The sequence below is a fragment of the Ceratotherium simum genome, chromosome 7 (assembly GCF_057802395.1).
Source record: "Ceratotherium simum simum isolate JZ-2026a chromosome 7, ASM5780239v1, whole genome shotgun sequence".
Taxonomy (NCBI): Eukaryota; Metazoa; Chordata; class Mammalia; order Perissodactyla; family Rhinocerotidae; genus Ceratotherium; species Ceratotherium simum.
In genome coordinates, this window is record NC_141906.1 from 15,628,851 (window position 1) to 15,651,436 (window position 22,586).

Consider the following 22,586-nt stretch of genomic DNA (forward strand, 5'->3'; position numbering starts at 1 on the left):
CTGGTTTTAGTGTTTGCTTACCTCTCTGGATTCCTACTGAAGGGGAGCAGAATATGCCACCCCAAAATATGCCACTTTGGCATACTGATTATTTTGAATTAAAGATACTTGAGAAATAGCCAGTGCAAGAAGGACACTCTGACCCCACTTTGTGCCCCACCCAAAGCAGGAGATAAATCTCCCTTGTGAAAGGTATCCCTCCTGTACCAGGAGAATAGAAGGCATCCTTATCAGCAGAGATAGGGAATTTAGGGCCGAGAAGGCTATATAAACAAACCTTGTTAAGTCTTCACCAATTTACCACTCCAAGCCCAAACCCCTTTTTCTTGTCAATTCTTCACAAATACAGTTTGTCTAAAAGGTACGAAAGCTTCCTGAGCTGGTCACTTCTTTGCGTCTCATATTTTTATGGGGCTCCTGTATATATAAAATTGAATTTGTTTTTCTCCTGTTAATCTGTCTTACATCAATTTAATTATTAGACCAGCCAAAGAACCTAGAAGGGACGAAGGGAAAATTCTTCCTCCCCTATACTACTTTCACTTCTTTTTGTGGCATCTAAGATTTTCTTACTTAGTCACTCCTTTCAAAAGATATTCTAAAATGTTTAAACTTATACTTTAGTTGTTTCAGTTGGGAGAGTTCTCAGGGGCTTATTATATACTGGAAATGGCACTCAGCATATTACGGTATTTTCTATGCACTAGCTAAGTGATTTAGGGCTAGGTAATTCACCTTTCTGCCTTAGTTTCCAGCTGCAAAACAGGATCCCAATTCTTACTTCACATAGTTGTTGAGACTAATACATAGCACTTGATAATTATTACATCTCATAATAGTCCCTCCTTCTTGATCCTGGGTTACTTTCCTTTATCACCTATATTATTTTCACCTGATATTGACATTTCTGGTAGAGAATTTAAGCAGCATTTTTGGTTGTTAGTATTGTTTGGTGACTGAAGGTGAACAATTTGCCTGATTTGGCTCAGTATGTTTTCTGTGACTTTTTAGTCTGTTAGTTGATAAGAAGCATTTACCTCCATACGTATTTATAGTAAGGTAGAGATTATGCTGGAATAACTTTGAAATAGTCTTCTTAAAGTCATAGAAATGAAGGTCTTTAATTCATTTTTTATTTGTTTTATTTCAGTAAGAAACTTTATTTGAAGATGAAAGCTCACTTGTTACATACTTTGTGAAGGCTTTCTGACTCTCCTCTTGGAAAGGGTTAGTTGTTTCTTCCATAATGCTCCCATGGTACCGTGCTTATATCTCTGCTATACCACTTAACACACTGAATTGTAATTACTTATTTACATTTTCTCTCTCCATTAGAGGTTGATTTCCTTGCAATACACACCCTGTGCTTGTGATCTTAGTATATCCAGGGCCTGGCATATATAAAAGGCAATTCATAAATATATATTAACATTGATAAAACTAATTTTTCATTACTTTCCTACCATGACTCTTCAGACATTTGAAATGTGCTCTCATGCATCCTTTTTGTTGTTCCATTGATAAGTAATTCCATCCAATTTGAAAAGTCCTAGTCTCCATAAACATACTCACGAACACAAGAAGCAAACTGCAAACTATGGGGGAAAATTAACAAGTGCACCAGCAAAGTGAGATTGTTAATACTCTCTCCAGTTACTGATGGGTCAAGAAGATAAAAAAGTCAGTAAGGACACCGAAGATGTGACAAGGACATTTCACAACCTTTATCTACCAGACAACTAACAAACATTGTACCTAATAATTGAAAAAATATATTATTTTCAAGCAGAGAGAACACTTATGAAAACTGAACATGTTAGGCTACATTCTTTGCCCACACGGCAATTAAATCAGAAATCAACAACAAGAAAATAACTAAAAAAAACTGTGTATTAGAAATTTTATTTCTAAATAACTTATTAGTCAAAAAGGAAATCAAAACAAATATTAGAAAATGCTGGGCCGGCCCCGTGGCTTAGCGGTTAAGTGCGCGCGCTCTGCTGCTGGCGGGCCGGGTTCGGATCCCGGGCGTGCACCGGCACACCGCTTCTCCGGCCGTGCTGAGGCCGCGTCCCACATACAGCAACTAGAAGGATGTGCACCTATGACATACAACTATCTACTGGGGCTTTGGGGGGAAAATAAATAAATAAAATCTTTAAAAAAAAAAAAAAAGAAAATGCTTAGCACTGAACAATAATAGCACGTGTCAAACCTCGTGAGATTCAATTATAGCAATATTTAGAGAGAAATGTATAATCCTTTTTTTTTTTTTTTGAGGAAGATTGGCCCTGAGCTAACATCTGTTGCCAATCCTCCTCCTTTCTTCCCCCCAAAGCCCCAGTGGATAGTTGTATGTCATAGTTGTACATCCTTCTAGTTGCTCTATGTGGGACGCCGCCTGGCTTGATGAGTGGTGTGTAGGTCCATGTCCAGGATCCATACTGGTAAACCCAGGGCAGCCGAAGTGGAACGCGCGAACTTAACCGCTACCCCACCAGGCCGGCCCCGAGAAACGTATAATCTTAAATGCATACACAGGAAAAGCTCAAAATTAACACACTTAGCATCCCAACTACAAAGTCAGAAAAAGAACTAGAAAATAAACTCAAAGAAACAAAAAAATGAAAATAAAGGTAAGAGCTGATATAAATAAACTAGAAAACAACTAGCAATCTAAAGAGCTGGTTTTTTTGAAAAGATTAAAAAACAAACTTTTAGCAAGGTTGATTAAGAAATGAAGAAAAAAGACACAAATGATATTAGGAATGAAAAAGAGGACATAAATGCAGATGCTGAACAGATTAAACAGATAAAAGATATTACGAACTAAGAAAATAAATTTGAAAAGTTACATTAAATAAATTCCTAAAAAAATACAACTTAAAAATTTCAATCAGTTTTGGGGCCAGCCTGGTGGCACAGTGGTTAAGTGCATGCACTCCACTTCAGCAGCCTGGGGTTCGCAGATTTGGATCCCAGGCACGGACCTAAACACCACTCATCAAGCTATGCTGTGGCAGCGTCCCACATACAAAATAGAGGAAGATTGGCATAGATGTTAAGCTCAGGGACAATCTTCTTCACCAAAAAAAAAAAAAAAATTTCAACCAAAAGCAAATTCTTCTCTAAATTGTTCAAAGGATTTAATGCAATGCCAATCAAAATCCCAAGGGGATTTTTTGTGGAACTTGACAAGCTTACTCTAAAATTTATATTGAAAACCAAAGGTCCAAAAATAACCAACACACACTTGAAGAAGAAGAACAAGATGAGGGAACTTACTATATATTGTCTTATTATAAAGCATGTAGTATTAACATAGGGTGCATAAACTAACCAATGAAACATAACAGAGAGCCCAGATGCAGACTCACACATATACTGAAACTTGATATACGACAGAGGCAGCACTGCTGATAAATGCAGAATAAACTTTTCAATAAATTGTGTTGACATAACTGGATATCCAGTTACGAGATTAGGGGCCAGCCGGGTGGCGTAATGGTTAAGTTCACAGGCTCCGCTTCGGTGCCCAGGGTTCAGGGGTTCAGATCCAGGCATGGAACTAGGCACTGCTTATCAAGCCATCCTGTGGCAGGTATCCCACATATAAAATAGAGGAAGATGGGCACAGATGTTAGCTCAGGGGCAATCTTCCTCAGTAACAAAATGAGATTAGATCTCTACATCACATCACACATATAAATCAATTCTAGGTGGATAAAAAACATTTGAAAGACAAAACTTCAAAAACTTAAGACCATATAGGAGTCTATTTTATGACTTCCAATAGGGAAGGGTTTTGTAAACAAGACACAGTCTTACCATTAGAGGAAAAGATTTGTAAACTTGACAACATTAAAATAAGAACCTCAGTTATCAAGACACCATAAAAACTGGAAGAAGATATTTGCAACCCAAATAACCAATAAAAGATTGACGTCCAGAATATATAAAGAATTCATGAATTATTAAGAAAAAATGAATCACCCAATTTTTAAAAGGGTAAAAGACATGAACAGGTAATCCCTGAATAAGAAATGTAGTCTGTAACATAAGAAACTTCAGCCTTATTAGTAATTAGGAAAATGAAAATGAAAATCACAAAGAAATACCATTTCACACCCACTAGACTAACAAAAATTAAAGTCGGTAAATAGGAATCATTGATTTGAGGGCATTCTTCTTCACTGCTAGGAAAAGTATAAATGGTACAATGATTTTGAAAAACAATTCAACTTTCCATAGTGTCTAAGTCTTCTATTGCTACTTGTATGGGTTGAATTGTGTCCCTCAAAAAAGATGTGCGGAAGTCCTAACCTTCAGTACCTCAGAAGGTGACTGTATTTGGAAATAGGGTCTTTACAGATGTACTTAAATTAAAATAAGGTCATTACAGTGGGCCCTAATACAATACGACTGGGTTCCCTATAAAACGAGGAAATTGGGACACGAAGACAGACAGGCACAGAGTGAAGACAAAGTGAAGAGACCCAGAGAGAGTGCCATGTGAAGATGAAGGCAAAGATGGGGTGACACATCTACAGGCTGAGAAATGCCAAAGACTAACAGCAAACCACCAGAGTCCAGGAGAAAGGCATGGAACAGATTCTCCCTCAGAGCCCTCAGAAGGAACCAACCCTGAGGACATCTTGATCTTGGACTTCTAGGCCCCAAACCATTGAGACAATGAATTTCTGTTGTTAAAGCCATCTAGTTTGTGGTACTTTGTTACAACAACCCATGCAAACTCTTCCAGCCATTAATGCAAATACATTCCTGCAACAAATTACCACAAACTCAGGGGCATAAAACAACACAAATGTATTATCTTATAGTTCTGTGGGTTAGAAGTCTGACACACTGAGCTAAAATCAAGGTGGTGGCAGGGCTTCGTTACTTTCTGGGGGCTCTAGGGAAAATCCATTTCCTTGTCTTTTCCAGCTTCTAGAGGCTGCCTGCTTTCCTTGGCTCCTGGCCTTCTTCTCTCATTGTCAAAGCCAAAGGGGGGTTGAGTGAGTCTTTCTTACATCATATTACTCCAACCCTACTTTCATTGTCACATCTCCTTCTCTGATCTCTTCTGCCTCCTCCTTCTACTTTTTAAGGACCCTTATGATTACACTGGACCCACTCAGATAAACCTGAATAATCTCCGCATCTCAAGATCCTTAAATTAATCCCATCTGCAAAGTCCCCTTTGCCATGTAAGGTAATAAATCCACAAATTCCAGGGATTAGAATGTGGACATCTTTGGGGCACCATTACTCTGTCTACCATATACAGTAAAGTTGAATATGAGCATACCTTGCAACTCAGCAGTTCTACTTCTAGATGCACACATACACCAGGAGACATTTACAAGAATTTTCATAGCAGCATTGTACCCAATAGCAAAAAACTGAAAACCACCCAAGGGTCTATGAATAGTGGAATGGATAAATTTTACTAGGGTCATACAGTGAAATACTATATATCATGGAAAAAATGAACTACAACTATCCACATCAACATGGATGAATCTCAGAAAATGTCAAGCAAAAAAAAAAAAACATAGAATAACTCTTACAGCATCATTCTATTTACTTAAGGTTCAAAAGCAGGCAATATTAACATGTTATTTAGACTACTTAAGAATACATTCATAGGAGTTATAATTATAAAGATAAGCAAGAGAATGAATAGCAAAAAAAAAAAAAAAAACAAACCTCAGGATAGATGTGTTGCCTCTGGGACAGAGAGAAGGGGAGGCAAAAGAGGTTACACAGGTTAGTCAAAGGAAGTAAGTGATGAGTACGTGACTTTTTTTTTGTTTTATTTTCTTCCTTAAACCATATAAATATATATATATATGTACATTCTTTTATGTATGGCATTTCTCATTTACAAATTTAAATGTTAACTACAAATTTTTAAAATATGCTGCATACAAGTTGTATGAAATGTAAGGAAGAAGTAGCCAAACAAGGTACTCTAGCTGATGGAGAAGAGAAAATCCAGAAAGATACCTGCTAGGTAAATAAATATTAGAGGGAAAGTTCTAGGTTGTAAAAGAAACAGACAGTGGGAAATATACTCCTCTGCCCCAAGTTCTAAGAACAGGCTTCTAACAATCACTTAAATAAACATGGATCAGCTTGTAAATAATAAGGTGAACACCAACCCAATGTTATAAACTGTCAGGAACTAAACACAGACAGAACCCAGCTCTCCTACTTAAGTTTTGTTTGGCTAACACAGTTGCTCAGTTTGTTCTGATTAAATTGAACGCCGTTAGGCCAAGCAGGCAACAGTCAGTTCACCTCCATTCTTCTTATCCTTCCCTCCCTCCTCAACATATAACATAAATATGTTATGTGGCTGGCCCCTGAAGGCACTTCAGTTTGAGACCAGCTGCATCCTGACAAGTCACTCTGAAATAACGACATCAGGTACCAAGTTTATCTTCAAGGTCATTGTGAACTATGTGATTTCAAGAGTCCCTCCTATCTCTCTCTTACCACTACCCCCAATCTCCTCTAACCAGGGTCACCACTTATCACACATAATGGGAGATAGATGGCAAAATTAAGCACAGTTTTGGGAAACTATGACTGCAGGTACATATGTTCTTTGCAGAAAGTATAGGTGGACTAGGAGTCAGGACCTGTATCCCAATATCTCTCGGCACAACCTAGAGACAATATTTTTATCTCACTGGAGTTGAATTTCTTTCCTTTCTATGAAGTGAGCAGATTTCAATTAGATAAAATCTAAATCTCTTCCCTCTCTTCTGTCTCTGTATAAATATATTTATGTCAAAATAAACTTTTTTAACAAGTATAGATTCTTCCTGCTTTCGATGGGGTATAGGAAGGCAGGAGAATGTGCTAGGGAAACAGGCTGACTCGATAATTGAAAGCAAAAAAGGAAAGAATCTCTGCTACTTAAGAGGATAAAAAGCCTGAGGACAATGAAAACAAACTTTAGTTTTACTTATCGTTGGCCCTATTTCCCTTCCACTCAGTGTGGGAAAACAAACTACAGAGATGTTACTATTTCATGCGATATAATGAAAATATTCTATCACACATTATCACTGCTTCACACAATTTGTCAATTTTCATTTTTAAATATGGTGAACTAGGCTATAATGAAGTTTTGTTCTCAACTAACACACTAATTTGAGTATCACTGTACTGTGCAAAGACTTCTTAATCTTATTTGTTCCTTAAAGGAGATTTCAACCAGTGTGAATGGTAAAGCAAAAAAAAAAAAAAAAAAAACTACGTCAATAACAATGAGCAGTCTTCATATAACTAGAGCCAAGGATGGAGGGAAGGAGGGGCTGTTCCATAAGTCCTAGATGGGCTTTTTTAAAAACAAAACAAAACAGAAAAGGCTAAGAGCAGGTTATGACGGACTTTGCAGCAAGGGTCAAGGGTATGAACTTTATCCTGTGGACAATGAAAAGCCATAAGAGATTTTTAAAACATCAAGTGATTTGATCAAATCTGTTTTTGAAAGATAACTGATGGCAGAGTACATACAATATTTACAGAATAGAGCATAAAATTATTACATAAGCTGCTATTTTACTACAAAATATTAACATGAAATTAGAATAAAACACTCACTAAAACTAGAAAATAAAGTTCACAACTATTACAGTATTTTTAAAGAAATTCATAGTGGGGTATGCCTTGCAAATTCCGTAAAGGGGTAAATAATCACTTAAACTTAAAAATCTTTTTTAAAAGCCTTCCTACTACATGTGTATACCTTTTTCAAATAAAATTAACACTTTAAATAATATTTATGGGCTTTAAGGCCACAGAATTTTTAAATATTTACTTAACCATTTAGAAAGCACTTAGCATTTTCGGTATAGAAAAATATCTCACATACTAACTTACACCTTTCAAAACTTCATATTTACCTAGTCTATCACACACACAAAATGATCTGGTTGAAAAGCCGGAAACTACATAATACAATATACAATTAAAATAGTATAGAAATGTAATTTGTTCAATTCTGATCAAAGCTTCTAATCAGCTGATTTTTTCTTTTAGCTTCCTATTAGTTTCAGCTGACTCCTGGCAAATATACTACAAACTCAGTGCTCCTTTCCATTAACCCACCAAGGCAGAACACAGTCAACAGTAACTAGATTTAAACTTTAAATCTCTAAATGCTTTGCTAAAAACAACAGCAACAAAAAACCCTTGCTTACGAACTGACACATACATAACATTTACATCAAATACTATAAATCTAATTATGAAAATGACGTGTTTTACAAACATATGCCATTATTTTTCAACACGGTACCTAACATTCCAAAAGTTTAAAATTACTTTAAATTTACTCTCACACAATTAAAAACATTTATATTGATATGATTTTTCAATTGCTTTTCAAAGATATTAATAAAAACATTTAAATTCTTAAGGAAATGAAAGTATAATAATTTTATCAATCCAAAATGAATCCACATAACCTTTTTCAAAGTTCTCTACTCAAAAAATACAGAATATTTGTTCATCTTTTCCAATTATTACACTTTGGAAAACATAGTTTAGTTGCATCAACATTCAACATTTAAACAAAACTTCAAGAACTACTAATCTGTGATATTTTATATATATTTGTATTTATACCTTACAAAAAGTATAAACTAACTGAAAGAAATAAATTCTAGAATTGGAAGGTATTATAGACTTCATCTACTGGGATCCCCTGATTTGACAGGATACTGAGACTCAGATTCACTGACTTTTCCAAAATTACACAGTAGAGCCAAGAATTGACCATTAATCCTCTGCCTATGAATCCAGGACTTTTCCCCCTATGTCAGGTTCTACCCATAATCTTGTCTTCCTTCACTTTCTGCAACAAGAAAGTGACTTTACAATTGTCATATACAAAGTTTAGCACTTTGAAAATTAGAAAATCTTTTGATCTTTTACTTCCATAAAAGTATTGGTATCCTCTTAATTTCTTTAACATAACATACACGCAAACAAAACCACAGACCCACTGTTAAACTTTAGGAACAAGCATAAGTAAAAATTCTTGTTACAATCTCTGCTCAAGTAAAGATATATAGTAATTTCTAGTAACACCAAAATAGCATTATTTTATGACACTGAACATTAAGTAACCACGTACAAACACTTGAACTATTAGCATATATTTTAAGACTCCAAAAGTGTTCGTATTCATAGTGAAATGTGAATAAGGGTTTTCTACACTAAGAAAGTATGCCCTATTTGAAAGCGCAAATTGTATTTTCCTCTCATACAAATAATAAAGGAAGCTACCTAGCATAACAACACTGCACCTAGCTAAAAGTTGAAAGAGGCTGCTGTGATGGAAAGAGCACCAGAGCAGAATTAAGAAGACCAGGAATTTTCAATTTACAAGAGACTAGCCATAATGGACTACACCAACACGTTACAATTAAAATACATTCAAGTGCAATGCTGTTAAATTCAGGACAATTATCTACAAATGTGACAAGACTATGCTAAAACAATTTTCTGGTGTTAAAAAATGCAATCTATTCACATATAGCCAAATGTCAAACACTAGTCCATTCTATGAAAACAGCTGATACTACTTTGCTCTCCAGTGAATCTTCTCACAACAATTTTTCTCCTGATACACATTTAACTAAGCATTATCTATGATCACTGGCAGTAAATTGAGAAAACAAAAGGCACCATATTTTTTGAACAATTTTTTCAAGCATTTGGCCAAATAACTACAGACCACAAAAGTGGCCTCTGAAAACACTTTTCAAGAAGCAAAGTGTAGTCTCATCAGAACACTACAGATCAGTGTTAATCATGTCATAAAATCAATGTAGCAGCTTGTAGATTATTTTGAAGAGAAGAGAGCATCAGACCTAATAAGAATAAGAAACTTTTGTTTCAAATATACTGGGTCCCAGTGTAAAATACATCTTTAATCAAAAAGTCTGAAAACTAATGATACAGACTCCTACTCTCCTACTTGAACAAAACTTCTCGTCCTTTAGTTGCTTTGAACACAGCACTAAAAACTGAAAAATCGAGCTTCAAATCCCAGCACAGCCACTTACTAGATGTGTGAAGTTGGGTAATCTCTATAAACCTCAATCTGCTCATCTCTACATCGAGGTTAATGTCACCTACCGTACAGGGTTCTTGTGAGGATTTGAGACAATATATGTAAAGCGTTTTGCACTTAGCAAATACTCAATGAATAGTAGCTATACTTGCTGAGCTTCTAGGTAATGTAGAACAGGTAAGATTTCCCTAGGCTACATAAAGATAGAAGCTTGTTCCCTGATGATTTCAATTCCTTCAAAAAACAAAAACATGTAAACCTACAGGAAAAAAAAATTGGAAATGCTATTGGCATCTTTCCAGACATTACTAAACCTAAAGGTTAAATTGTTACAACATTCTCCTAATTATGTAACAAATACACGCGACCATGAGTTACTCTGTAAAAGATTATATTAGCCTATACTGCTGAAATTTGGGAGGGAATCTCTTAAAAATTATTTCCAACTATTATAATAGTAACATAGCATTACATATAATATAGAATAATATGTAATATATAATATTCCAACTATTCCAATTATTTCTTTTCATCTAAACTAACAAGTCTAAGTTCCAAAGCTCATCACTGTTCATTATAAGATCTCAAATTGTTTCTCTTGACTATCAATAATGAAACCACGCTGATTAAAATTCATATATCGTATAGTCACTCATTCTAATGACTGTATGTTATCTTTGGGGACACATCACCATTATAACAGCAACAGATAAATGGCACCAAAAAGATATACATCAGAGTATGCCAAAATGGGAGTAATCAAGCTATTAAACCGCAAATAACTCACTTCATTCTTCTAAGAATTCAAGTATTACATAAACAAAGTCTTTAAAAAGTGCAATATGATTAGCCTGCTATTTCATTTCTCTTCAAAAATAAAAGTTTCTTCTGCATTTTAAAAAAGCTTCCTGTGTTTTAGAAATTCTTTCCAGAATAAAACTCCTTTTTTCATCCTGGAAGTTAACATGCCTTCAAATACGCTAATTCAACTTGGAAACTGAAGAGAGAAACCCGCAATCACTTCCTTACCAAACCTTGCTTTCTGGTAACATACCTGTTCTCTGGAAATGCAAGGCAACGAAGGTCTCCTGAACATTTTGGAACTGCCATAGTAACTGGCCGAAGTTTCTCCGAAGGACACGCAGCTGGACCTCCTCCGGGGTCTGATCACAGGCACTTTTTCCTCCGCGGTACTGGACAACCGAGGATGATGAGGCGCTTCCCTGATTTGAAAGAAGTGATCCAAGCCCAGGGCCAGCAGGCAGCCAGTGCCCCCCGCCAGGCAGGAGAGCAGCGGCCTGAGGGCTGACGGCAGCGCCCCGAGGCTGGTGAAGGAGACCCACCAGACGAAGCTGGAGAAGAGCAGCACCAGGATGCTGTGCCGGAGCCTCCACGGGCGCGCGAGCGTCAGCAAGCCCACGCAGCTCAGCACCCAGAGCAACCTGCCCGCCACCGCCGGCGGCGTGTGCGGGGCCGGGGCCCCCGCCTCTCCGTCCCCCCCGGGCCACGACCACCACTGCCACACCAAGAAGTCCCCCAGGTAACAGCAGGCGGGCAGCGCCAGCAGGCGCCAGGCGCCGCCGCCGCCGCCGCTCGGGCCCGGGCCGGGCCCCCGCTTGGCGCGGGTCAGGAAGCAGGTGAGGAAGAAGAAGGCACAGGCGATGCTGAAGAGGGGGCTGAGGCTGTGCGAGCAGACGCTCAGCAGGGTCCGCAGCCGGGCGGCCCCGGCAGCCCAGCCCGCGGGCCCCGAGCCGAGCAGCAGGGCGAGGACAAAGGCGGCCAGGGCGCCCAGCGAGAGGCGCGCCCGGGAGAAGGGGGAGCGGCGCCGCGGCTGCTGGGGGGAGGCCGGCGGCGGCAGCAGCAGCTCCACGTTGCAGAAGCGGCAGAGGTGGAAGAAGAAGCCGCGCGGGGGGTCCTGCCGCAAGGGGCTCACGCAGCTCTTCACGTAGCCGTTCCTCAGGGTCTCGGGGGGCGAGCCGGCCCTGTCCGCCGCCGGCGGGTACCGCATGGCTTTCGCGTCTCGCTCGTCCCTCCTCATGGCCGGGACCGGGGTGGCCGCGGGGCTCAGCTCGGACCGACGCGCTCCCTCACCCCTCGGCCCCGCTTTGGGGGCGCCCCCCGGCTCCGCAGCACGTCAGGGCTGTGCCCGCCGCCGCGGCCCGGGGTCCCCGCCGCGCGGGCGGAGGAGCGGCGGGCTCCGCGACATGCCGGCTGAGGAGAGCGGCGGAAGCGGCTTCTCTCCTGCACCGCTCCGGCCGACCCCGCCTTTTTCCTCGGGCACCTCTCGGGACTGGAGACTCGGTGTCGCCTCCCAGCTCCCGCGGGCTGCAGCAGTTACCTCACGGCCCCAGCCTGGTCCGTTGGGCGCGCGAGCGACGGGCGGGCGGCGCTCCTCCCTCGCGGCTGCCCGGGCCGGGCGCGCGCCCCGCCCGCCGCCCGCGCGCGCCGCGCCCCGTCCCGCCGCCGCCGGCGCCGCAGCCCGCCCGCCCGCCCGAGCCGGGGACCCAGCCGACCGAGCGTGCCCGGGCGGGGGAGAGCGCGGCCGCCGCCCCAAGACCGGGCGGGGTCCTTTTCGGATGGAAGGGGCCAAACCCGCCATCCTGGGACCCCAGGCGCGCAGGTTCCCTTTGGGGGTAAGTCACAGACACCCCGCCAGGCTCCGACAGGTCATCACTGGGGTCTTGGGGAAAGAGGGCATTTGTGGTCCCCAACGGGAGTGCCTAGTAGGGAAAACGAGTTGAGTGGAGAGGCGCCGGGTCCTGCCTCGAACTTCATCCCGGTTAAGGGTAGGCCCTTGGATTGTCAGAGCCGGGCTGTGTGACCTGGTAAGGGCCAGCCACCACCATGGGCATGCCGAAGAAACCCTTATCACTGTGGTTAGGTCTGTCCTCAACAGCAACGTGGACTCTTGGGCCACAGAGCAGGCCCACGATCCTTGCAGTGGCTCTTAGGGAGGAGCGTGCACGTGGAGTGCTCTCTGGGAGCATCCAAGTAGCTATCATGAGCTTGTCCTCCTCAAGAACTGTCTTCACAGGCGAGGAACTAACATCCCATCCTCCGCCTCGCACCCTTGCCTTACACACCCGCGGGTTCACATCTGTATCCCCCTCAGCAAGCATAGAAAATCTGCTGTCGCAAAGTTCTTTTCCACTGGAACAGCATGTTCTAGAGAGGGGGTATGGGAGGATTAGGAGTCCTCTCCAAGACCATCGCCCACTTTGGATCGGTTGGGCGTGAAAGAAGCCAAATAAGATGTTATCTGTGAATTACCGGTGAAACTAGCAACATGTAGGAAAGACTGACTTGAAAGAGGGAAGAACTTTGCTGAACCAAAGGGACTGCTCTGGAATCTCACCAATCGTAACTGCCTTAGAGAGTGAACTGTGTTTCCCTCCACCGAAACTCTCCCTTTAACCTCATGACAGGCCTGCATTTCTCAAAGAGCTAATTCCACATTTTTCCAGGGAGATGAGAAACCTTACTGTGTGGTAAATCCCACAAACAGGCCCATTTTTCACCAATTAATCTCTGCCCACAGCCATGACCTAAAACAGACCATTTTCGTAGATGGTCATAGTTCACATACATAGAAGAAATCACTGAGAAATTAGCACAAGAATTTGACCAAAATGAAAAGAGACCAGAATTCCCTTTCCTTTTCTGTCTCTTAGATAAAGGAAAAAATGTTTAATGGAGTTTTCAAATTGATTACTCAAATGCTTGCCCTAAAAGATAAAAATCTGTGGGGTCTTTTTTTCACCATGACAATTGAAAAATTTTTTTAAATCTCATTTCAATGGAACTCAGTAAATACATTTTTTAAATGATATGCACAGAAATCATCATTACCAGTCAAAGATTAAAGTAGGAATGGATACATTTTGAGCTTGTACAGAAGAGCAAGATAAAACTAGCACCAGCGTTACTGAAATGCCCATTATAAATTCTCATAGAAAATAATAAATTGATTGGAAAATTAGAACAAATTCAGGTTAAAATTGTTGTTTTCAGGCCTTGGGTTGTCATCTGAGGTAGGATAGGCATGGTAATGGAAATAGTAGTAGACTAAAAATCCATGTCATAGGTTCTAGTCCTGGCCCAGCCATTCATGCCCTGGCATTAAGCAAGTCACATAACTTTTACAGGCCTCATTCTTATCAATTGGAAAACAAAGCAGTTTGATTTTGATGACCTTTAAAGTGCCTTCCAGTCTTAAAAAGCTATGATTCTGTATGCCAAAAATGTACAGGCATCCTTAGGATCCATGTTTCAGATTGCCAAGAGCAACCTTTGAATTATTTGTACCAACATATTAAAGCAAACTCGCAGTGTTGACAAATAAAAACAAAAGAATTTGTATCAAAAGACAGTTATCTGGAAAATAAAATTCAAAGCACCCTTCATACTTCCCAGTTCTCCTTTAGCCTTCTTTTATCTGTCTTCCCAGGTCTTTATGAGACTAGAAACCCAACTCTTTCAACAACATATACTTGGAGTGCATCCCACTGAACACCAACCCCAGCACCTGAGAGGATTCTAAAATAAAATATAAGGCTGTGACCAAAGACTATCAGTTTACTTAACTAAAAATATGTACAAAAAGAATGAGCTAGCTATGTTTATAGCAACTCCCTTCTCTGTTTACAGTCTTTGTCAAAGATTATTAGTAGGCTGCATTTCTTGGATTTCAAATTATTTAATTATTCTTTTGCCAGATTTAAACAACCAATAGAATTACTTAGCTCTTGTCTTTAGTTTCGAGAATGTATGACCATTATCTGTTGGGAAAAAAATTCCTAAAGTCACAGCATACCTTTGACTTTTCTCAGCACTTTCTATCCCAGCCTCATTTTACCTGACCTTGCCTTCTCTCACATCTTGACCCATGATCTCCCCACTAGAATTATTCTCCCAGTTTGATCTTCCGTGACATGGGATCCTTGTGCTTACCACCCAGCTTCCAAATCATTCTGGTGCAATGCAACCCCCTGTGTATTCCTCTATTCTAATCATGGAGTCCTTGCAATCCAGCTCCAAAGGCCCAGTTTTTTCATGTGCCCCAGTTTGTGGGATAAGATTTTCATTTTATTCTCCATTTTAGGTACCCACACCAATAAGCTGCCAATGCCCCAGTTAACTATGGAAGAACTAAAACCCTGCCTAGGTCTTTCCAGTCTCAGGGCCAAAAACTGTGCCCCCTAACCATAGTCTAGTGGCTAAGGACCTCTTTGACAGATCTAGATGCCACTGCCTGCCCACCTGTCTAACTTTACAAGCACTAGTTTAGCTGTCCCATTACTGGGCCCAGCCCAATGTTAGAACACCCACTTCTTCATCTGGGACCTCTAGTGCTCACCATTGCTGGAGTGGAAATTGTCCTCTCTGTAAATTCACTTGTTCTCTCCTTGAACCTTCATCCTCAAAGAAGCCGAAATAACAAATGGACCTCACTTTAGGTCTCAGCTGCTCCTCCCCTCTTGCCCTGTCTTCTGGTGGGTGTAACTCCCTGTCCTTATACCTTATGTATGCTTTCAACCTTTTTTTAAGAAGATAAGATTGTTTCCTAACTTGAAAATCTGGATATAAAGAAAATCCATTTCTAGAGCAGTAGTCCCAGAAATTCCCTTCCAAAATTAAATATTTTTAAATGGATCTTAGCAGCTACACCTATTTGTGGCTCTATTATAGTTATTATCATGGAATACATGATCTGTCCAGTCATTATTGCTGTCACATGATCAGGTGACTCCTCAAGATCTGACTCCTCAGGATGATTTATGGAGCAGCCTCTATAGATTTGCTAAGAGCAGTTGAAAAGCAGGAAATAATGGTTACCAGGTCTTTAAGGCTTTTCATTACTGTTCCCCTTTTGCATTGTCGCCTCTCAACCATGGTTTTCAAACGTTTTTCAGAAGAAATGTTATGCAAATAAAAGCAGACTGCTCTTATTGGAGGTGTTCCAGGCCCAGAGCCTGACAACTCAGCAGGTCTCTGCCACCTCCTACTCTGACCTGAAGCCCCTCATTGTAAAAAGTGAAAAGAAGAAAGAAAAAATTGAAACCTCTGAAATAGACCATAAAAATGGATTTGAATCGGATCTGAGAGAATGCTTAGAACTAAGTGCTCTTTCTAAAATATAATTTTTCAAAATTCAGTAATAAGGCAGCCCTAATTTCTCAGGGATAATGGTATAAAGAAGTCTGACAGATTTTAAATATCAAAGAAACTTTCAGGAATAGCCAGTAAAGTAACCAGTATCATTGAGATTCCAAATTCCTAAATCTAGAGCCATTCCTTAAGATACATGAAAACTTTAAAAAGTTTTGAAAGAATTAACATTTACAAACTGACATTTGAAAATAAAAAGAGACTGGCTTTTCTCTGGTATAGAAAGGATCACTCTGTTTTCAATGTGCAGTGGCACTCTGTTGCCTAAGTGTGTTAACAATACCTATTTTCCTTCTAGCTAATATTCATCTCAGAATCTGAACCTCACTTTGACTCACTGTTTAGTTCATCTCAACAAGTACAGATCTTCCTCAGCTTACAGTAGAGTTTTGTACAGATAAACCCATCTTAAGTTGAAAATACCCTTTAAGTCAAAAATGCATTTAATACACCTAACCTACTGAATCATAGCTTAGCCTAGCCTGCCTTAAACATGCTCAGAACACTTATATTAGCCTACAGTTGGGCAAAATCATCTAACGCAAAGCCTATTTTATAATAAAGTATTGCATATCTTGTGTAATTTACTGAATACTGTACTGAAAGTGAAAAACAGAATGGTTGTACGGGTACGGAATGGTTGTAAGTGTATTGGTTGTTCACCCCCATGATCACAGGGCTGACTGGGAGCTGTGGCTCACTACGGCTGCCCTGCATCACGAAAGAGGGTTGTATACATATCGCTAGCCTGGGAAAAGATGAAAATTCAAAGTACAGTTTATACTGAACACATATTGCTTTCGCCCCATCGTAAAGTCAAAAAATCCTAAGTCATCATAGATCAGGGACCGTCTGTATTTATTGAGTACCCACTATATGCAGAGCACTGTGCAAGAATCTATTCAGAACATTTAAAACTATACAGTTCTTTAGAAGCTTCCTCAAGATGCAGCTTTATGTGAGAAATAGGGCCTGTGCACATAGACTATTAAAGAGCACAAGAGAATATATGATAAAAACAGTTGGGAACAGTGCTTCAGAACGATTAAGGAAGAAGAAAATTGTGCTTTTCCAGAGTCTCCCCACTGTGTAGTTGTCTCAGCTTGTTTTAATGATTTGTTTCTCCTTCTCTACCAGGTCCAGTTCTCTCCCCAGTGTCTGTCTGGACGGCTGCCCTCTCTCTTTCGTCTCATATTTAATTTCCTCATTTCTTTTACTTCCTCAGCTCTCCTATGTACCACTACCCTCCACCAACATTTAATCTCTCTCGCTTAATGAATGTATTTATTCATTCAACATTTATTAAGAGCCTGACATTGTGCTGGGCACTGTGCTAGCTGACAAGGATGCAATGACAAAAGGTGTGGCTCCTGTTCTCAAGGGCTCATAGTGGAAGCTAGAACAGTAAAGAGACTACTAGAGCCCAGTGTACCAGGAGCTGTGATGTAGAAGTAAGTAAGCTCAGTGTATTCTGGGAGCTCAGAGAAGGGCCACCTAACCCAGAGCAGGGCCGGAGTATTGGGTAAGGAGTAATGCTCTTGGGGAGTCAGAAAAAGAGATTTCTGGGCTTGGTATTGAAAGATAAGTAGAAACCACCTAAATAAAGTAGGGAGAAAAGATAATCTGAGCAAAGGAAGCAAGCAAGTGCAAAAATCTGGAAGAATGCAACCATGGTGCATTTGGATAATTTCAAGTATCCAGTGGCTGGAGTGTAAGGTATAAAAGGACAAAGAACAAAAGTGTAAGGTGTGAGGAGGCCAGAGAGTATGTGGCCCTAATATGGAAGTGGAGTTTATTGTTACTATTTGTTATATAAATGTTCATTTTATGTTATCATATTTGTTTATTTACATGGATACCTCTTCAGTATACTCTTAAACACAAGAATTCTGTCTTATTCAATTTTAGCTCAATCTCCATGTCATGCCTAGCACAGTACTCAGTTAATGCTCAAAAATTTTTGAAGTATGTTTGTATTTCTCAAAAAAGTTTAATAAGTCAGATTTTTTAGTTGTCTATTCTCTGATTTTTTTCCCTTTATCAGTCAATGAATTTTAATTGAAACTCTTAATATATGATTTAATACAAAAAAGATTCCATACTGTTATTGAAAAATATTTTTCTTAACATCCATTTGCACAAAACCAGTAAAAGAACACTTTCTCTTAGATTTACAGAAAACATATATATATTTATGTTTGATTTAATTGCCAACATAAAATCAATGTTTAGGAGATGTGTGGGTGAATTTTTTTAGTTCAAGTGATGGTACCTGGATTTCTTTTGCTGTGAAAGAGTATAGTCTACTACTTTAAGAATTTTCTTTTTTCTATTTCTAGTTTTCAGAGCAACAATTGTATCTATGACACAAATCCACTTTACTTTTACCAAAAACAACTGGTAAAAGTATTAAATCTCTATTAATCTGAAATTTCCTGGATTTTTTGTATTAAACCTAAAACATGAACCTTGAACAATAAACAGCAATGCAAACTCTTTCCAAGTTTTCCTGTTCCCTCCTTAGACAAGCAGTAGTTTCTTCAGCTCTAACTATCCCAGCAGATCTGAAGGATCACAGCCACGATGGTGGCAGCCTACCGTTGACACTGAACTTGTGGTTAATTGTGGAGTTCTGCCACAAAACCACCTCACTACCACAAGCTGGATTCTTGCCCAGGAGAGTGACAAACTGCCAGGCCAAGCAATGTACAGGAGGCAGCAAGAGCAAACTGCCTTTTACCCCAGACAGCAGTCATTTCTGGATTCCAAAGGGAGCCAGCAGTGGGGCACACCAAAGAAAAACTTAGAAGTAGGCTTTCTCCACTAAACCTACTTAAAATGTATTCATGTTGCTTTGCAAAAAGATTCATCCAATTCCATCTAGCATCATCAATAAATGTGAGACTATTCTTTTCAATAGTAAATGTTTCTAAATGAGCATTGAGATTGGAAATTAAGTTATAGTTGTATTACTGTTAATTACTAAGTGAGCAGCCTACATATGATCATTGCAAATAGGAGCAAATAATGTGTCTTTGTGTGTGTTACCAAGCTGCACACAGCAGTACAGCAGCTCTGAGAACTTTATTTGAAAGGCAGGGCAGCATGCTGTGAAGGAAGGAAACTAGCGTCAGTCAGGTCGTTACCACTTTGTAGATGCATGACCTTGGAGGTTACTTAATATCTCATGTTACCTACCTCGTCTATGAAATGGGGATAATAATGTCCACCTCATAGGGTCATGTTATGGATTAAATTAATATTTAAAATGACTAGCAATGAGGGGCCGGCCAGGTGGCGCAAGCAGTTAAGTGCGTGCGTTCCGCTGCGGCGGCCCAGGGTATGCCAGTTCAGATCCTGGGCACGCACTGACACACTGCTTGTCAAGCCATGCTGTGGCGGCGTCCCATATAAAGTGGAGGAAGATGGGCACAGATGTTAGCCCAGGGCCAGTCTTCCTCAGCAAAAAAGGAGGAGGATTGGCAGATGTTAGCACAGGGCTGATCTCCTCACAAAAATTAAAAAAAAAAAAAAAAATGACTAGCAATGACTAGATGCTCAGTAAATGTAAATTCAGTTTATTTTTCTTACGTCCTATCCTCTTCCTTACCCTTCCCCACCCCTTCAGGACTTTCCAGGATTCTATCAGTTCTGAGTTTTTCCAAGGAGATCCACAGATTATATCATCTGTTCAATTTGTTTTCAAGGCTTGCTTTCAATGCTATTTCGTTCAACTGAATCTGTCTTCCTGACTATGCAATCAAATAGATAAATTAGCAGCTGTCTTTGATCACAAGGCAAATGCTGCAGGGATTTTAATGCTTTATTCTACTTGTGTGCTATAAATGCAAAAAATTTTAATACATTAATTTTTAAAGGAATGACTACATATTATTATCATAATTTTGTGGGCCTACATATCTTAGATCTCATTCTGCTGAAAAGATGTTGATTTAAAGCATGTAAGTGGTAACATGGAGAAACAGAAAAAATATCAAATGTTAACAACCAATTTCACCCATAATAGCATTAAACATAGTGAAGACAAGAAAACATTTATGTTTGCAAAAGTTTATTCATTCATTCAGCATGTGCCAAGCATTGCCCTAGATACTAAAAGTACAAATATGAATAAGATATAGTCCCTGCCCTCAGTTTGGTAGAGGAGGAAATATGTAAACAAGCAAAGCACAGTATGAAATGCTCTAATATAGCTCTTACCACGTATAGTGGTGGGACAAAGAGGAGTTCACAGATGAAGAGATTGTAGCCTGGGTATTGAAGAATGAATAGGGGTTTCCCAGGTAGACGAGGAGAATGTAGAGTGTTCCAGACAGAGAGCAGTATGTGCAAAGACTTGGAGGCATGAAACAACACTGGCATTTCTGGAACTATAGCCAGATTCTTGTGATTTGGGGTGGAGGGAAGATGGGCATGGAGAAATGAGGCTGGATAGGTGGGTGGAAGTCAAATCATGGGAAGCCCTATAGGCTATTCTGAGGAGCCAGGAATTTATTCTGTGAATGATAAGGAACTGTTAAAAGTTTTTTTGTTTTTTTTTTCCAGGGGAAGATTTGCCCTAAGCTAACATCTGTTGCCAATCTTCCTCCTTTTTTCTTCTTTCCCCTCCCCCAAAACCCCAGTACATAGTTGTAAGTTCTTCTGGTTCCTCTCTGTGAGCCACTGCCACAGCATGGCTACTGACAGAAGAGTGGTGTGGTGCCACGCCCAGGAACCAGGCCTGGGCCACCAGAGATGAACACGCCAAACTTTAACCACTAAGCCATCAGGGCTGGCTTCTGTTAAAGGTTTTTAAGCAGGGAACATAAATGATTATTTTGTTTTGTTTTGTTTTTTTGGCATGACCAATTTTAATTGCACATTTCAAATCTCAGTGCTGGTACTGCATGAAGAATAGTTTGGAAGAATGTGAGACCAAAGCCAGGAAAATCATTTAAGAAACCATTATAATAGGCCCAATGAAAGATAAAGTTCTGTAAGACAATGGGAGTAAATTTGGAAAGGAAGGATTGAATTAACAGATAACTACAGAACTTTCTGCTCAGTTCCTTAGAGGGAAAAAGGGAATGCAAAGAGGGTTCCCTAGGTCTAGCCTAGGTAAGTAGAATATCTTGAAGCCGTTAACAAGGATAAGAAGTACTAGAGAAAACACTGAGGGTAAAGATTATGGGTTTCATTTTGAGCAGACTAAATCCAAATGGAGATGTTCCTTGGCAGTTAGATATAAGAGTCTGAAGCTCAAGAGAGCAATCTGGACTAGAGATAGATGTGTTTGAAAGTCCGCAGTGTAAAGGCAGAAGGGGAATCTTGGGAGGAAAATGAGACATCCCACAGGAGAGTATATAGCATGAGATGAGAAGAGGATTGATGTCTGAACTCTGAGGAATACCAACATATAAGGGACAAAGAGCAAAAGAATTGCTCAAAAGGAGGTGGCAAAGTTAGAGAATCAGGCGAGAGTGGTGTCACATACCAAAATAAGGAAGTTCAAGAAGGGGGACAAAAAACATGGACTGCCACGTTCTGAAAAGATGAGGACAGGAAAGTATCTCCAGGAATTCATTGTCGACCATATGTGGAACAGCTGCCGTGGTGGGGGCAGAAGCCAGATTATAGCAGATTGAGGAATGAATTAATATTTAGGTTGACATTAAGAAAAGAGTCAGGCCGGCCAGGTGGCCTAGCGGTTAAGTGTGCACGCTCTGCTTCGGCGGCCCGGGGTTCGCGGGTTCGGATCCCAGGCACACACCAACGCACCGCTTGTCAAGCTATGCTGTGGTGGCGTCCTATATAAAGTAGAGGAAGATGGGCACAGATGTTAGCCCAGGGCCAATCTTCCTCAGCAAAAAGAGGAGGATTGGCAGGCAACAGATGTTAGCTCAGGGCTGATCTTCCTCACACACAAAAAAAAGTGTCATTCTAGAAAATTTAGCCAGGAAAAACCTTTACCTTTAGTTTCATCATCTTTGTTAGTTTTAGCTAAATGACATAATTTAAATAGCTTACTGATACAATGTAAAGGCCACACACATTTTTCTCCTTTATAAAAAAATAATAACAGATTCTCCTTAATGGTGTACCTACAGTCTTCCCTACATTTTTATAAATAGGTATTATAAAACTAGCACTTATTTTATATTTATAGTGGTGTCCTACAAATAAAGGAATAAAAAATAAGACATGTTACAGATTCTGTATAATACAGAAACAAACGTCTAACACAGCTCTGAGAGATTTTTTTTTTAAACTAAGCGGTTATTATCCAGCTTCAATGAGTAGTGCAATCTTGGTCTGATTC

At 40.0% G+C, this 22,586-nt stretch overlaps 1 protein-coding gene across 3 annotated transcripts in view; it reads right to left on the reverse strand.

Moving 5' to 3' along the window:
- The window catches only part of PDE3B (phosphodiesterase 3B), a 180,889-nt gene extending 168,432 nt beyond the window's left edge, over positions 1 to 12,457 (reverse strand). For all 3 annotated transcript variants that reach the window (XM_087433174.1, XM_087433173.1, XM_087433172.1), the window contains exon 1: positions 11,154 to 12,457. In XM_087433174.1, coding sequence (XP_087289300.1) covers positions 11,154 to 12,137 — 984 coding nt within the window. In that variant the 5' untranslated portion in view covers positions 12,138 to 12,457. The remainder of the gene's footprint in view (positions 1 to 11,153) is intronic.
- Positions 12,458 to 22,586: the final 10,129 nt, after the last annotated feature.